The sequence below is a fragment of the Ciconia boyciana genome, chromosome 3, assembly GCF_034638445.1.
Source record: "Ciconia boyciana chromosome 3, ASM3463844v1, whole genome shotgun sequence".
Lineage (NCBI taxonomy): Eukaryota > Metazoa > Chordata > Aves > Ciconiiformes > Ciconiidae > Ciconia > Ciconia boyciana.
Genome location: NC_132936.1, coordinates 47919963 through 47939137, shown reverse-complemented (window position 1 = coordinate 47939137; position 19175 = coordinate 47919963). Strand labels below are relative to the sequence as shown.

Sequence of the window (19175 nt, the reverse complement as noted above, 5' to 3'; positions counted from 1 at the left end):
TGTCTATGCATTAAACATATGATCACCATTGCTTCTTGATGGATTATCACTTCCACCAAAAACTTTCACTAGGACAATTATCATCAATTAGGTAGACAGAGTATTTAAACTGAGTGATTCGTAAAGATCAGCAACTGGTTTATACTTATTTTAATATTGTTCACAATTTAATTTTGTCCTTCAGCTCCTGAAAACATGGCTTTTAAAAATTACTAGACCACATCACAAAACAAGTTGGTCAGACTTGTTTTCAGAATGTTTACAAAATATTCTTTAAAATCTTCTAAACGGTTTCAGTTGAAATTAATAGTCTTTCAATTGGACACATTTCCCCGGGAAAAAAACAAACAAACAAACAAAACCAAAAACCCCACACCTTCCCCTTAGCACCTTTATTATTGCTTGGAATGACATGAGTAGCTTGAAGCAAAAGCCGTTGAATAAGCACTGTCTATACACAGGTGCTCCAAGAAAAAGATCCCTGAATAATCCTCATGTAGAGACAAAGTTTCCAGAAAAAGTGCCTGAATTAACTTAGGCTCTAGGAAAGGGATTCTACCCTGTATTTTTATCAAGTATGCTTGTCCTGAAATAAGAGTAACCAAAGGGAGAGTTATTGCACTTTAAAAACAACCCTTTTCTTCATCCAAATTAATCTTGCTTATTCTTGATGTGTGAAATTTTCCAACTTTGCAGCGAACCTTTGACCAGCTCAGCAGTAAGGAATTACCCAAATTAAGTTTATACATATAGAAATACTTAGAATATGGAAATAAATAAAAAGATAAAATCCATTGGGAATAATGAGAGAAATGAAAGGGACGTGGCTAAGTCTTGATATCATTAGCTTACATTTGAAATAGGGAGGCTAGATAAATCGATGTTTTCTCAAAAGATTTAAATCATAGAAATTTATAAACCTTGTGCAAAAACAGAGTCTAAATTACATATACGTAAAAGGTTCACATATATAAACACACACCTAATTCTACAGTTAGATAATTCATAGTATTTAATGTAAATATTTTTTGAAAAAGCAAGAAATGGAAAGGGTGCCATTTCAATGCCAACAGAGACATATACTGAGCAACAGTATCCCTATGTATCTGTGCTCAGAAACATGCAGTACACTCCTCCAACTTTCAGTGTATACCTCTATCACCAAACTATCAAATTTAATCTGAAATCAAACACTGGTTTTGTTTCAACTGGTTATATTTCATATGGATAGCTTTTTCTCTGAAGGGAAAGTCTTCACACCACTTGTCCCTTTTAAAATAGGACAGTTTAGAAGAAGAACAAAAGTAAACAACTAGAAACTTTGATTTTTCACTGGAGATAAACTGCTAGTATCTCTAGCACTCAGGACACCAGTATAATAAGATAATCCTGTCTGAGGTTTTTTAGAAATTTGAGATATACTGCAAATAAATTCTCTTCAGTGCTAAGCACCCACATTGCACCTGAAGGAGATAGTCATATGAACAGTTAGTAGTCTGAAATGTTCAGTTTGGCTAATTAACTTTATGAACATGAGCTTGGGTTATCTGGAGAATGCAATCACCCTTTTACACATGGCTGGCTGTAAATATTCTGTCAATGTAATACAGGTGAGCAATTTGGAAAAATTTAGCACTACAGAATTGAAAATAATTTTCTTGCATATGCCATCAAGACTATTTTCACTGGTTCTCTCAATAACTTTACAGCACTATTATTGTTATGTCAGATTTCAACATGTGAGTGTTAAAAACAGGTCTTCCATGTATGAGCTGTCTTTATGATTTTCAGCAAATTTCTGCCAAGTTAGCTGGCTTCTTCAAGCTCATCACATGCATATGTGATTTATTCAATGACCATAGAACAAGAATGTATACCATGTGTGACTAGAATACTTTGAGTTTCTTTGGAAAACATCAATGTATGTTATCATAACCATATTTTTAAAGGCTGTTGAAGAAAACCAGGAAACTAACCAACTACTCACTGTACAGGGGGTCACTCAACTTGACCTGTTGCCTACAGCCAACTTGACCAACAGCCTACTGAAGCTGCCTATGGCTGTTAAAATGAGAAGAGCCATCTTTAAACTGTGTATTAGATTGCCATAAAAATGAATGTTTGAGTGCCAGAGCAGAATTTATAGAGTATGCAGAATTTATATTCTGTAGTTCTGATATAAGTACCATCTTAATAACATTAAAGGGAAATACACCTTTAAAGCTGTGTATGGTCTTGTATCCTGTTCTTGAAGCTTGACTGTAGTTTGGATGCAATAAGTTGCAATAAGATATTTGCTTTTCAAGTGCAAAAAGTATCACAACTAGTTATGAAACAGTGGTCTTGATTGTCAATGATTGTGTGACTTTACTTTTTTTCCTGCCCATGGGGACCTTAGGTAAAGTGCAAGTTAGATCTTGCAGAGGAAAGCTGCTTTTTAAAAACCACCAGGTCAAAGGAAATTAAAAATGATATCAAAAATTTGTCAACAACTGTTCAGCCTACAATATAAGAAAATTCAACACACACACAAAGAGATTTCTGAAGAATAAAGAAAATTTAAAAATATTTTTGTAGCAATTTTTAGTTAAAAAAATTCTATATGAAGCAAGTATATAGCAGGATGGAATCTTTCCTTTCCAGAAATGTTATTCTCTATCTTAGTAGTCTTTAAATTCAGATGAATGTAACTCTGCAATACCCTTCAGAACTCTCAAAAATTTAAGAGGATCACAAGGGGGTAGGGTTTTATTCTTGGAGATCATTTTAGTCCAGTGAAAGAAGGTAAATCCAAGACAGTCAATGCTAGTGACTCAAAAAAGTTATATAATACAAAGTAGTCTTGTTTCATGAAATGCAGGTTTATGCCTAGTTAAAAAGACATACAATTTATGTGGCCTTTATCTCAGCACAAGGAAAATCAATTATCTGCAAAAGCAGCTAACTAGTAGCTACTTGACTAGAAAGAAATAAGTACTTGTTCAGTACAAAATATTATGAGAATAAATTAATCAGGTCTAGAGATGATGAAAGGTAGAAAAAATTTTTTATTAAAAACTTACTAATGATAATTGCCAGGGTAAAAAAATAAGAAGAATTAGAATCATGATGATAAACCTAGCAGAAAAATATGCATTCTCAGAATAGTTAAAATTCTTGTTTCAATCATTAAGAAAGACCAAGTTAGCTAAAATACTTGTATTTCTTGTTCATATGTCATATATTAATTGAATGATTCTTGGACAATGTTGTAAAGGATAAATTAGAGGATGAGACACCATTTATAAATACATGTCACTAAGTGGTACTACTGTGCTGGTTTTGGCTGGGATAGAGTTAATTTACTTTTCAGCTTCCCATGCTCTGCCAGATACACAAGAAGCTGGGAGGGGACACAGCTGGGACAGCTGACCCCAATTGACCAAAGGGCTATTCCATACCATATGACATCATGCTCAGTATATAAAGCTGGGGAAGAAGAAGAAAGAGGGGGATGTTCAGAGTGATAGAGTTTGTCTTCCCAAGTAACCGTTATGCGTGATGGAGCCCTGCTTTCCTGGAGATGGCTGAACACCTGCCTGCTGATAGGAAGTGGTGAATGAATGCCTTGTTTTGCTTTGCTTGCATGCACAGCTTTTGCTTTACTTATTAAACTGTCTTAATCTCAACCCATGAGTTTTCTCACTTTTACTCCTCTGATTCTCTCCCCCATCCCACCGGGGAGGACTGAGCGAGCAGCTATGTGGTGCTTAGTTGCTAGCTGTCTATGTAACAGAAAGCAAAATCAGACTTTTATAATCATAACAGACACCAATCTGATTGAATTAGATATCAGACTGACACAGTCAATACTAAAATTATCTAAAATAAATAAATAAATAGATAAAGATTAAAATATAAATACCTAACTCAAAGGTACTGAAAGCACTTTTCATATCAGATTCAACTGACAAATAAATAATTACTGAAGTAAAAGTTAATGCTAATTTAAACAAAATTGTCATAACTTCATTACTTATTTCACATATAAACTGATAGAAGGCCAAACCTGCCTTGAAGCAAACATTTGCAAAACAATGGAGCATTTGATAACGAACATAGAAAGGGATCAAAGAAAGTTCTCATAATACATAGAAATTAATCCTATATCTTTCTTATCCATTTAAGCAATGTTTGACTGCAAAACCTAAGCTTCCTGAATCGGTGCTATGTAAAATTTTGCAGTGATATTTACACAGATTTAAATTCATTAAAACCTGGCTGGCCAAAGTTTAATCCTAATCAAGTAATATCTTCTGAAGAGCAAAGTGTTAAAACCTTTCTAGGTATCCACTCTTTTTTATAAACACCAACTCATTTTCTTACATTGACCTGTAAGAAAAAAAAAAAAAAAATCTGTCTTTTTCTGATAACACAAATATTGGGTGAACACTAAGTAACAAGGAGGAGATATCATGCAGACAAAGATTTTGATAAGATGGACTCAAGAAAATAGTGTATATTTTAACATTTTAAAGGAAAGCTTTGAGAAACAATAATGAAAATCATAGCTTTAAGAAAGAAATTTACCCTGAGAACCTCTGCTGGGAGCAAATATTTACTTAATTTTATCAACAGGTCAGCTTTCTACAAAATTTTAAGATCCAAGTAGTCATTTAATGTCTCATAAGACTAAAATATCTTCAATGAAGATTGACACAGAAGAGCCCCACCACCACCCCCCAAGCCAGACAACTGCTAAAAGTGAGAATGCAAGTAAACTAGTAAATGCAAGTAAACATTTGTCTGAGAAAATTCACTGCAAAGTACACTAACTAAAACTACTGCAAATAAAGATGTGGTCACAACAAAGAGTAAAGTAGCAGGTAGATTAAAAATTATATCTGTAGATAGAAGATAAATCCTTGAAAAGTATTTATTGAGTAGTATAAAAAAAATTACAACAGTTCGTTCAAGAATGACATGACCCCCAAGTGACAGATGACTGCTGTTTTCATACAGATTTTCTATTACATGTATGGTTGATGAATAAAGACATTTTGCCTTATTGATAAGGTGATGTACTCCCAGCTGCGTGGTGAACTTTAATCATAGTGATTCTTTTCAGTGACAGTGAAATTGAAATAATCAGAAGATGACAGTCATTTGTCATACACTATCATCAGAGGGGGTAGCACCCTTCTTCTTCTAATCCAAAAAAGAGGATTATATCAAGGAGTAGGGAGATTACATAAAGTCTTTATTTGATATAAATAGTTTTCTACAGTCCAAAAATCAAAAAAGATAAAAATTGGTCAGATTTCAAAAAGAAATGAGAAGGAGGAGTCAAGTTTCAATTGTATTGTATTAAAGACCAGATTAAAAGATCAAAATGTTTTATTCTGACTTTATGTGCTAAGCCTCCATGAATGTAAACAGTTGGTTTCTCATAATAACTAAGTTGCATCATTTCTATGATACACAGCAAGTATAATATCTCCAAAGACTTTTTTTATTAGGGATGTCAATACAACAATTTTTCCATTACACATTTTCATGTATTCTACTTGCAAAATTTATCTGTATTTATTTTTTAATGCATGTGTTGCATCACAAACTTAAAGCTTCCCTACACAATAAAAGATTATTGTCTTATATTTCTACATGTTGAATTAATCTTGTAGCTTTTCAGACTTGTTTTAGTGTTTAAAATGTACAACTAACACTTGAATGAAAACCCACTTATTCTATACAAATGTGGGCATGGAAAAAATTTACTGATAGAATTTTTTATATTTGGTTGTCTTGATCTATATGTTTTCTTTTCAGATTTGGACAAGAAATACTTACTTGAATTATTCCTCTGAGCTGTATTATATTTCAACTACAAAGATATTACTAGAAATTACAACAATAAATTCTACATTTCAAATTATTCTAATAGTAATTTTTATGGATAGTTATCAAACATATGGATTGTTCATTAATGCTGTCAACACGGACATAGGGTTTTTTTAAAGAATTTACAACTTTTGTATTACTATTGGTATTGAAAAAAGCAAAACAAAACAACAAAAAAAAAGTGGAAGCCCTGATGATGAAAAGAGGAAAACCATCTTCAAAATTTGCCACTGTTAGAACAGAGAATTTTAATCATTAGCTTCTGTTCATGAGGGATACTGGAGTTAAAAGGCTGCCATATCTCATTAACATTTATGTCAGATGTAAGGAATACACAACAGGCTTTCACAGTTGGCAGTGAAAATTCAAATGGGAGAGGTGAAGCAATCCACTAGTTACAATCAATGTAAACAATGTAATATATTAGACATCTCACTAGTCATTTGAGTCAGGATATTCTAATAGAAGAAAATAAGGCAAGACACAAGTAAACACCAAAGTCGCCTTCCTCCACTATACTATCTACAATAGAACTTAATTATGAATATCTTTATTTGACATCTTTTAAGATATTTCCTGAAAGATTCCCTACTATGACCTTTTGGGTCATGAAATGCGTAGTCATAACTATGCTTTGATAAATCACGGCGTAAAGAACTCGAGCCATAGTTGTTCTTTTCTGCAGAAAGTGGGTTTCACTCCTCATTTTGTCAGGCTCCTAAAAAACCTATTTTTTCTTTATTCCCCCACAATTTACTCTTAACTTTGGCCAGACTTTAAATTAATTAATCTGCATCCCAAGAATGTGTACTAAATTTCCATTCCAGTAAAGCAAAACAGATATGAGTGGATGCCTATTTCAAGCAAAACCACTTCACTCAATAAACCACAGAACGTGAAATCATTAAACTGTTGCAACACTCCAGACTGTACTAACGTATTTTTCAGCTGAACTGAATCATACAGTCTTCATGATACATGAAGAATATCAAAGACATTATTACTATAATGGAAAGCAAAACATTATTTTCTTATGATGTATCTTAAATTTTCAAAAGACTGTGGGGAAAAACAAACAAACAAAAATGCAAACCCAAGACATACAACAAACACAGCAAGCATTTTCCTAGACTTGGTGTTCATAAGTGCAAATCCTGAAGTGGAGTTATAAACTGATACTTGCCACTATGTAAAAGTATATTTTTATTACTAAGATTTTAGTAGAAGGGAACTGAAGCGCTAGAGAATTATTTGAGAGAAGTTGTTTGGGATGATGATGTAAACCTGGAACCCAGAAAAAGTACTTCTCAGTCATTATGCAGAGATATAAATACATGACCATCCTACCTTCTGCTTGCACCCAGCCAGGAGAAAAATAGCTTTATTGACCTTTCTCTACTAAGTCAAAGTTTGACTTGTGCTGATCCCACTGCACTCATTCATGTACTACGACTCCCTTCAAACCTCATCATTTTTTTCTGATAGGCATCACTTACTTTTATGTTTGAATTATAAACAAGCACTGTGGCCAAGCATATCTATGGATACCTTGCAAGTCTGAAGGCCCCAAAGGTTATTAGAAGTACACAGACATTATGCTGGATCTCAGGACAAGGGTGATTTTCGACTTAAACTCTTTTGCATTTTGAGCACCATGAACTATAAAGCAAGCTAATTTACCTTTCTCAGTGGAAAAAGTCCTGAAACACTTTAAGGTAGTTTGCTTTACATGTCTGCTACATCTGCAAGAAATCAGTCAGTTTACAGTCTGCACTGGTGGCTGAAGACAGATGAGTGGAACTGAGGCAGGAGTGGAATGAAGTTCAAGAAGGAGAGGGTGCAGGCTCTGGATGTTGAAGTGGGTATGAGAAGTCTGGGAGAGGCATTTAGGCACACACTAATCATGACAGGAAAGTATATAAAAAGGGAATAAGAAAAGTACTAAAATTGGAAAGAAAGGAATTGTATATTCCTTTAGCTTCCAAAGAAAAAAATTATCACATCTGAGTAAACTAAAAATAGAAAAACATCAAGTTTATGGTTTTTCTGCTAGACAAAACCAGATTCAACTACTTCATGGCAGTACACAAAATTCAAATAGATTTATGAGAGAGAAATAATTATTTAGGTTATTTAGGGCTATAACATCAGCAGGAACCAAATATTATTGAATTATTAATATCTCAGAATTTAGGTATTGCTTGAATCATTCCAGAATGATACAACAGTAATTATGAGAAAATGCCTGCATCAGGTATCTTTCCTCAAAATATAGCATAAAAATGAAAATGAAAAATATTACAAATCTGCAATTCTGTGTTGAAGTGATGAGTGACCCATCTTTATAAAGATAAAAGGCAAAGTTATTCTTTTTATATATATTACTTTAAAATTTGGTTACTAAAAACTCATGCTTTAAATATCCTTTGGGTCCAAAAAAAGGGAGAGAAAGTATGCAAACTGAAAAATGACATACCTAAAAAAAAAATTTCAAAGATGTTAAAGCCTTGGGCTTTGCTTGATTTTATATCTTTATTTTGAAAACAAGGTGGCATTTATATGGCATCTAGATTTCTACACATTTGAAAAAGCAGCATTTATAAATAAAATACAGTGTAGGGATATTACATTTTGCACTCAATAAAATTGTTTTGAAAATCCATTATAATTATTCCTTCTTCTAAAATATTCAAAGAGATTTTTTCAGGGAAGTATAGTAAAAAAAGTAAATTCACATTTCAAAAGTGAAATAACAAAAAAACTGCTAAATTTGAGATTTTCACGCACCTTTCATAACTTTCATACATTTCTTGAAATAACTAAACTTGACAACTGTGAGCTTTTCAGAGCTTTGATGCAAGCAGACACAGCAAGCACATAAAAGCTATAAGGGAAAGGAAAGGAGCATCCATTTCAGCAGAACAGAACAAATGAACATGTATGATAAGATGTACAGGCTGGTATGCAATTTAACATAAACAAACAAGCTCCATGCACATAAATTTATGAATATGAAAATTGAATTCAAAAGTTAAAAAGCTTCCAAAATAAAGGTAGAATATGTACAAGAACAAAAATATTTAGATATTTATATCTAAAATCTAAAGAAAAAAAAATCAGAGTTCTGATAGCTGGCATAACAAAGTCTATTTAGGAGAATCAAATCATAAGGAAACTTTATTAATGAACTTGAAAGGTTTTTTGTTTTTTTTTTTTTTAAACGTAGAATATTCAGAATGTAGGATTTTAATTGCAGAAGAAATTCTGAAGTTCCAATGCAGATGGCATTAAAATAAAATAAGGCAATAGTGTCAAAAAGATGATATACAAAGCTATGCTTATAAAAGATTAAAAAATGCTGTTTATATTTTTTTTTTTTCCAAATGTTTCCCCCCTCTAAAAAGCTGATCATCGCTCCATTGGACATGTTCAGCTGGTACTTTGGGCTGCTATGGAACCAGAACTTGGAAACCAGGCATGCTTCTGCACCAAAACTACATGCCAGTAGACTTCTGAGAAGTGATGAAGTCCTGGGAACCCTGACCCTTTTTCACAATAGAGCTACTGAATTGCTCATACAGCAAGGAATAATCTTTCCAATGGCTACCTATAGCATGTATTATGCAGAATTCAAGACAAAAAACATCGCAAAGTTCCACCCTTACTTGCACTAGTTGAATTTATGAATTGTAGTTTATTATTATTTTGCCTATCAATGTATTTTCATTTTCAGTAGACTCAGCCGCCACTGAAAAAGCAGGGTATATTCATAGTTGTAAAGATCTTAATGATTACAATATAAAGGAGGAAAAAAATATTGTTCAGAATTTCAGAAGACAGAATTAAAAATAAAAGAAAGACTGGTATCTTTAAAAGAAAAGTGAGCATTCAGGCAAACTATAGAGAAAACTGATCAAGACTCCATAGCTGGCAGTACACTATAGACTATTGTAGAGAACTGCTAAAGTGCAAAAACAGCATAGAAAAATCACATGACCAACTTAAATGAGATAATTGCCTTTTTTTAAAGTAGTATTTTCCATACTGAAAAAAGGAGAGAAAAGGAAGGTGATGAAGAAGAAAATATGTTTATAGGAGTCGTAGTATTTTATATTGTTCCCTTGCATTGCTACAAAATTAATATTCAGTAATATGCTTTCTGTCCAACAGAAATGTATTTATTAAGCACAAAAAGACAGAGCTACAAAAGTAAGCTAGTACATGTGCTTTCTGCACCAGAGCAATTTTTGGTTCATTTTATTATTCTGAGTACCACTCTTCTAATGTCTTCTTAGCTGAAAAGAGTTATTGAAATTACCAAAACTTTCACCGAACAATAACTGAAGTATAAAAGACAGTTACAAGTGAGCAACTCGTAACACCAATTTAAAGTCCTCATACTTCTTTTATTTACTATTTTATTTAGATATGTGCAAAGAGGAAAGATGCTTATAAAACACCACTAACCAAAAGTTATCCCTTAAGAGAAAGGGTATCCTTGATTACAGAAAGCAGCTGCTATCATAAATCTCAGGAATCTACTTTTGTGTGCTTTACCAGTCCAAAATCAGTGCTCATTGATAGCACTGCTATTTACATTTGTGGAGCTTACCTTTTCTTGAGATTATTATTTCAAACAAAATCATGCAAGTGTAAGTATCACTATACAAAATCAATATAATACGTACAGTACATGAACTCAAACCTCATCAATAGATAGATGTTAAAACATAAATAAACTTGAAACACCCTAAGTTATTGAGTGTTTCTTATGCAATCTTGCAGGGATTGATCCTTGTCCCAGTATTGTTATCACTGATCTGGAATCAAGTATACAATGATTGCTAATGAAGTGTGCAGATGATACAAAGGCTGGTTGAGTACTGAGTAATGAAGGGAACAGGTCGCTAATAGAGACAGAATTATATTCTGGAAAGCAGTAATTCTAGAAAGCAATTAGGAAAAATGTGAAACATATATCAGTGGACTGCTTCAAGAAAAATCCTAGGCAGGATATGTGGATACAGCGTAACAGGAGCATAGGGCAGGGGTCAACTGGAATTACTAAGAAACATTACTTGATAAAGCATTAGTTCTTATATATACAACATTTGAAAACTTGTGAAGGGCAGGGGGAAGAAAAAAGACAGACTACTACTTTAGAAAACATGCTTTTACTTTAAGAGACTATAAGAGGTTCATTTACATTTTATAAAAAAGAAACCCAAGAGATTCTATGTTTATAAACTGTAATTAACGGTGCAAGAGAAAGTTGTGGTAAAACTGTCCTGGTCTTAGCACAACAAGAACTTATGTCTGAAAGTGAGTCAGCCATGTTCCAATTATATATCAGGTATGTATTTTTCAATTAGTGGAATAGATTTCAAAGGATTTCAGAAGATTTTCTATAATTTGTAAATCTTCAAATAAAAACAGACCTTTATAAGTAACCAAAAAGTTACCCACTGGATGAAATTATACCACTTATGTTACATAAAAGGTTAGCAGCACACTGGCATTTGTATCTATGTACCTATGAAAATTCATTCTAGCCTGAAATGTCAAAATATATGCTGGTAGGTAAAAGCTTCTTATTAAAGAATAAAACTATTGGGAATTGAATTATTTTTTTATATCTGCAAATTCACGATGATGGTGGCAGCAGACAAACACAGCAGACACTTCTGGAAAGTTGTGTTGAAATTAAAATTACTATTTCCAAATTATGGTGTGGAAATTAGTGAACATTTATTTTTACATAACTAATAACATGTAATAACAAGTAAAAAATACCTCATTCACAACTGTCCATTTGTCAACAATGGCAATGAAAAAGGAGTTACTTCTGATCTAGTTCAAATGATAGCTCAATTAAATTTCTGTATGATTAAAAATTTCAACTTAATAATCAAGTAATAACAATGATGAAAATAAATGTTAAATATTTCGTACTTCCCTTAGAGCTAATATCATGGTGTTAATTAGCAAATTAAAGCAATAAATTTTGCTGGGTAAAATCATTAGGCTAATAGCCAAACCACTTTTTTAAACAAACACCTTTTATCCTCTCATACGGTGCTGAACTACACAGCTTTGTGAAGGAACCAAACATTTTAGTCAATAATAAGGAAAGTGAAATTACTAAGCAACTGACATAACTCTAAAATTGGGATAATTTACTTACAATTTAGATGAGAGTAAATATCCATGACTAGCTTAACAACTGGAGTTCATTCATGACACAGTAATGTCTAAGTAACTGTAACGTATACTACAGACTGTTCATTACTGTTGTAATTAGTATCGCATATTCTATTAGCTTTCCTGTACAACTGTATTTCTGGAAATGCAAATATAATTGCTTACCAAGATGGTGGTAACGATTAAAGAGCGATTGGACAGGGAATCTGTGATGTTTGCTGGTTTTCCTTTCTGATTCTCTGTCATGTTAAGGCCACTCAATGGATCCCAAGTTCCAACCTATAAAACAGTAAATTACTGTGTAAATTGTCCATTAGTTACATTTCAGCATCTAGAAAAGAATACTATAAGGAAAAACAGATTGCTACAGGAAAAAAAAAAAGATTGCTTATATTTATTATTAAACCCTGTTCCATTATTCTCTGTCATTATACTTAAAGTCTGCTTGTTTAAAATATGATTCACAATACCTCAAAGGGTGTTTCGTGAAGTGTGATATTAAGTGGAGAAATGATGCACAGAATGTCTAAAGCTACTCTGAATACTTAATTTCCCATTTAATTTTCATTCTTCAAGATAAACCACATCTGAAGATAACTTAATAGTTAGGTGGAAATTCATTTGCAGAGCAAGAGAGCATTGTCTCTACAGAAGGATTTACCATTTTCTGTGATCAGAGAGAACAGCAGAGCAAAAAGATGTTTTGGAGAAAACGTAATGGAGAAGAGTGAAAGTAGTTATGTGTAATAACTTAACTGATTTACAGATAAACATTCAGTACGTAGCTCTTTTGACATTTTACACCTTGAAATTTTTATTCCAGTAATGTCAATGGGATTTTTATGTAAGTAAGGAGGTCCAGCGTTATACTTTAAAGTTCAGGTCAAGGACAGTCTCACATACTAAGTAATAAGTAATGGGGCTTATGATTACATCATCTACCCACAATTTCATCACTATACAATTAAAATAGGCAAGCAGTAAATACAACTATCCATTTTTAGACGTCGGAATGTTTGTATTACTCCATTGTTTAAAAAAAAAAACAAACAACCCACAAACATTTCTTGTTTGCTTTTAGAAAGGATTTTAAATACCATTTCAAATACTGATCAATATCTATAAAGTAAAGATATTTTAAAACTAAATGTAGACATTAATTTAAAAATTCTGAGGTTTGATTGCAAATATATATATATATGTATGCATGTATAGATGTATACATAAACACACACAATTTTTTTTTTAATCTTTCAAACTGATTCCTGAGAAACTGTTCATAGACTTTTAAGTGATTTGTTGCAGTATGGCTGCCAAGTAAGTTCAGGACGCAATTCCGTGTGGGTTAAATAAAGGGCATTTCATTTCTAAAACTGAGAATACAGCAAAGCATGAATTAGCAGAAGCTGTAAGAGAAAACACAAATTCTTTCTCTTTTTCTATGATTTTCTGTTCCACAGAAATCCATACTTTATCTTTCTTCTTTGCATAACACTCAGTTCCAAGAAGTCACTCCTTTAAATGGCTGTGATTCTTGAATTTTGGCCATTCATTACCTCGTAAACTGACAAAAGAATCATGAAGGGAAGAAGGGGGAATGTGTGTCAGAAATACCACTGGAAAATAACATCTAACACATCATTTCAAAGTATTGAAACCAAAGCTTACTACCAAAAAACTTTTCTTCCTTTACTCTTTTAATACTATTTAATTTGGTGACTTGAAAGGTTTTTAGGAAACCCAAAATGCTCACCCTTGCAGTTTGGCCACTATTAAGAAATTGTAAAAGGATCAAGAACTTTTAGTTGCAATATTCTGTTAATTATGGTAATCATAGTGTTTTCTTTATTTCAAAGAAAGACCAAACTAGAACAGAATAACAAGGAGTGACAAAGACTGGAACTTGAGCCTGTCCCTGCCGTTTCTTCACGTAATTGAAGCCGGACTAATCTCCTTGATGAGATTCAACTTCAGGTACACAAGTAGCACAAAAATTTCTAAGGGAACGCCATCAGCTTATTTGATCAATTTCAAATCCTAAATTCATTAAATCATATATTTTATTCAAGTTCAAGTTCATAGTTCAGATTTATCTTGGCAAAAGCTAACACATTGCTAATTAAAATACTTACCTCCTTTTTAACATAGCCACAGCCACAAGCAAATGAATAATTATCAGCTGTTAGAATTTGGGGTTTATTTAACTACATCCATCTAGACTAATAAGAACTATCAACAGCGTTACTTTAAAAAGAAACTTCTGTCTTGATAAATTACCGCATTATTTTTCTAAATTAGGTTAATTGTACCTGTATTGCTGTTTTTGTGAATCAAAAATCTAAGAAACAGAACAAAAGTGGGATGTTCCAAATAAGACATTCTTTGCATTAGCTTTATTATTTAGTTCAAACTCAACAACTTATGCCAGAGATTCTGATATACCACTGATATGTATAGCTCCCAAATCACACAAACATCTTCTCAAAGCTGCTTCTCAGCAGCAGCAAACTCATTCTTTTCTATTTGCTTAAGCACAGTGTTTTAATTTTAAAGTAGCATTTTGAACAGGTTAGAATAGCTGATGTGTTTTCACTAGACAAGTTTAAATGCCAAAAATGTAGAAAAAGCAAATCAAGGTACTCTACTACGTATAACTGCAATTCAAACAACCTACAATTTACTTCTACTGCATTACAATTATTTCCAACAAACTTTCAAGTTTTCCTAAAAAGTTAAACAAACTGATATTCTAATATACACCTTAGAGAGAATGTTCACACAGTAAATAGTCACAGGGAGGCTGTTAAACCCTCGATTCCCTATTCTTCCATTCAAGTCCCCTTAAATGGCTAGACTATTCTGGAGTGGGCATGTCAATTTGAACTTGTTAACGCTTACTATCCATAGCACAGCATCCAAAACAGGAGTTCCCATGAAGCTGACATTGTGCTCCAGAGTGAGACAAAGAATCTCTGTGATAACAAAGAATTAGCTCAGTCAAGAATCAGCTTATTCAAATTGAAACAATTCCAACAAGAGCTATTAAAAGACTCATAATTGACTATCATAGAATATTCTGTAACATGGCAATTGGGGTGCTCCTCAAGGACATGGAATACAGTTTTCTGACTACACTTGAGTGATAAATTAAAACTTGCATCCAAGCTTCCATGTATTTAACTATTAGGTAACTATCAGATTACTGCAGTCCTGCAGAAAGTTTGGAGAGAAGTTTCCATTCTTTTACTGTTGCTATGATAAACCACAATTCTCTATTTTTTAGTTGGGGTTGTTTGTTTTGGTTTTTTGTTTTGGTTTTTTTGTTTGTTTGTTTTAATAAAACAGTTTCCAGAAAAAAATCCTCAAGTAATTTGCAGTCCCTTAAGTTGCATCATCTGGTCTAAGGCAATGGTGGCAATGCAGTGTAATTTCATTATATAACTGTATGGAACAAGTCCTAAACCTGTAATCCGAATGAAAAAATACATGTTTGTGATACTAGCAGACATCTTACTAATAGGAAATTAACAGCAAATTCATCTTTTTCCTTTCATCGGAGATTATGACCACTGAGACAGTCATTACTGAAAAGCAGATAGAGAGGAAAAACTAGGAAATATGTGCTTAAACTCTGATTGTAGTGTCATCATTTCCTCAGAATTCTGAAAATTAGAAAATTACCTGTGTCTATGAAGACACCATCCCTTTAGACTTCAATAAGTGGAGTTTCTGGGAATGTTCTGGTGGGGTACTGCAATATGCTTGCCATTTTCTTATACTCTTCCCTAGACTTCTGCAACTGGCCACTTTCAGATACAGAATACTGGACTAGATGAATCTAGAGATTCTTTTCTCAGGCACCACAAGAAAAGTTTGCCATCCACCTTCAGGCAGGTACACTCTGAGGTTTCCAAATGGTCAATCAATCCTATACCACTTAAACAAAACTCTTAAATAATCTTCACAATATTTACTACTCAATAGTTCAATAGTACAATTTCAAAATTAAATCTACTCAGAAGTGTTTAAAAATAATCAGTGTCATCACCAAAGGACAGAATTCAGCAAATACTGAAAAGAAGTTTGGCTAATGTTCATACAAATTTAAAATTAATTTTATTCTTTTGGGTTCAAGTATTTTGTGCATTCAGTCTCCAAAAAAAGATCAGTACAATTGTGCTTATTTCCAAAAATAGTAATTTAATTTCATAGTAAAATGCAATTGGCATGATTTGTGAAGGAATAATACTCTAGGAAAAAAGTACTTACCAAATAATGAAAACTAAGTAAAAATATCAGACCTGTTAAATCAGAATTAATAATAATTCAGATTCTGAATACTGAAAACTACACACAGTTAATATGTACAATATTTTTTTTTTTCCTTTAATATGTTCATATAGTAAAATAATTAGAGATAATCATGATACATTCTTGGACCTTTATCTAGGATGGAGGGTGCTGATTACAGTAATTCTTTGCACAAAATTTATATAGTCTGCTCAGCAATCTAGTAGGGATTTGAGAAGAAAGCTATATTGGACTTCAGCTCAGTTACTAGTCTCTTCTGGAAATATTAGATGGATTTTTGTAACATTTAGCAATACATTTGGTATCAAAATAAGGACATAAACCTTCTCAAACCTTATCAAAATTCTCATCTTTTCAAGGTTATTGATCACTAACATAATCCATTTCTGAGTTGATCTATAAAGTTAAGCATAAACGTAATTTGAAAGGCATATTCAGACTTGGCAATTTTTATAGATTGTAGTAAATTAAGCTTGCACACAAATAAAAATTTCACAGGTGAATATTTAGACATAGCTATGTAAATTTAATAGTATAAGTGGTAGCCGCTTCTTATCCCATTTATTTTGAAAGATAGAGCATGATCCTAGTTTATCTCCTACAGCGTGTCTAAAGTGCATGTTTCCTCTTTACAATAAAAATGCAATTTATCATATAGTAAAAGATCTGCTTCCAGTCATGCCAATCACAATTCAGCAAGTTATTTATTTTAAAAAATATATCAAATTTGTAGTCTCTTCTTAGTAATACCCCGACTTTCTTCAAAGGTACTACCCTTACCAAGACCAATCCAATATAATTGTTGTGGTTTAACCCCAGCCAGCAATTAAGCATCACACAGCCACTCACTCACTCCCCCCACTCAACTGGGATGGGGGCAAGAATTGCAACGGTAAAAGTGAGAAAACTCGTGGGTTGAGATAAAGACAGTTTAATAATTAAATTTAAAAAAATAAATATTGTAAGGGGGGGGGGGGGAACAACAAAGAGAGAGGAAAATAAAACCCAAGAAAAACAAGTGATGCAAAAGAAAACAATCACTCACCACCAACCAACCGATGCTCAAGCAGTCCCCGAGCAACAGCAGCTCCTGCCAACCTCCACCCCGCAGTTTTATTGCTGAGCACAACGTCATATGGTCTAGAATATCCCTTTGGTCGGGTGGGGTCAGCTGTCTCAGCTGTGTCCCCTCCCAACTTCTTGTGCACCCCCAGCCTAATCACTGGCAGGACAGTCCAAGGAGCAGAAAAGGCCTTGACGCTGTGTAAGCATTGCTCAGCAATAACTGAAATATCAGTGTGTTATCAATGCTATTTTCAGTACAAATCCAAAACGTAGCCCCATACAAGCCACTATGAAGAAATTTAACTCTATCCCAGCCAAAACCAGAACAATAATTCACCACCCCCCAAAAAAAGAAGCATTGTACACTCCTGAAACTTAAAATTTCTGAGTTTACATATACTCTAGAGTAGTTTACTGAGCAGCAGTCTCATGAGATGTTATCCCCAAAATTGAATAGATTAAAGTAGCTTTCTTACTTCAGCATGTTTGAGAAAAATAAATTCATCTTTATGAATAAGCAAGTATTCTTTGTTGCTAATTTCCTTCAAAACTCTCCTAAGAAAAGTAACATATTTTTGGCTCTGAGTTAACCAAAACTGTACATACTACTCACAGTGAAGTGCCACAAGCATTGTATTAGGAAGGATCATTGCCTTTCTGCAGTGGTACCAACTGTCTAACTATGCAGCCAAAATCAGAGCCATATTCACCCCCCAAAGAATTGACAAATGGGTCTACAATTTTACCATCTTTTCTTTATTGTATTTTGTAGAGTAGTTAGTAATAGCGGTGATTACATCGAGAAAATAATTAATTATACTCCAGCATGAGTAATATTATTTCTTCCTGTTTATGTACTTCCCACTTGGGAATTGCTTCATTTATTTTGCTTTCTTCAGAAATATTAATATGCTTGCCTTCTTTGCCAAATATCATGTTAATACCATACTTCTGGCCTCCATAGATATGTTATCTCACTTTCTTTTTTTCTCTAACTTTTACAAAACCCTCTGTTTATGCCACTTGTTTTTTTTTTTTCCCAGGTCATTAATAAAGATACTAAATAAAACAAGACCTTACATTGATATGCTGGACAATGAATTACAACTCATTTTGTGTCATTTATATTCATCCTGTGTGTAGGTTCCTGAGCAAGATTTCAAGCCAGTTGTTAACATCTTTATTCAAGAAATGTGATTCTTCTTAAGTGACAGATTTTCCTATCAAAAGTGGTATTAAATTCAGGTATTTGTTATCTCCCTGAAGTAGAAAATCATTTTCCTCACAATGCAGCTTCATTGTAAATACTGATTGATTGTAATTTAAATGATAATTTGCTTATTATACTGGATTGCCACAGTTTGGGATTTTCACTGTGCTTAACCTTAAATACTTTCAGTGTGTCTAGACTGTCAGCAAATTTTGTTGTACATTACATTAGCAGCACTCCAATCATCTATTAATTTTGTAATTTTCACCTTACAAGAAGCTGTCAGACACAAATTTTTATTTGGAAACGCATACTTCATATTGATTGATGCTTGATTATCACCTCTCATTCAAGAGTTTTAGGAACAGGTATCTTATGTAAAATCTGAGATCACACATGGCAACTTTTTTAAATCAATGAGCAATTTTTCCGTTGTTGCTGACTTCAGCAGTCATTGCACTTAAAATACATGATTTATGTCATTTCCCATTATACTAACCAGGCAATT

The 19175-nt window shown here is 33.0% G+C and overlaps 1 protein-coding gene across 1 annotated transcript in view; it reads right to left on the bottom strand.

Annotated features, from left to right (window-relative positions):
- GRIK2 (glutamate ionotropic receptor kainate type subunit 2) overlaps nt 1–19175 on the bottom strand; it is a 446579-nt gene that overhangs the window by 185517 nt on the left and 241887 nt on the right. Inside the window, exon 10 of the mRNA XM_072857870.1 lies at nt 12247–12360. Coding sequence (XP_072713971.1) covers nt 12247–12360 — 114 coding nt within the window. The remainder of the gene's footprint in view (nt 1–12246; nt 12361–19175) is intronic.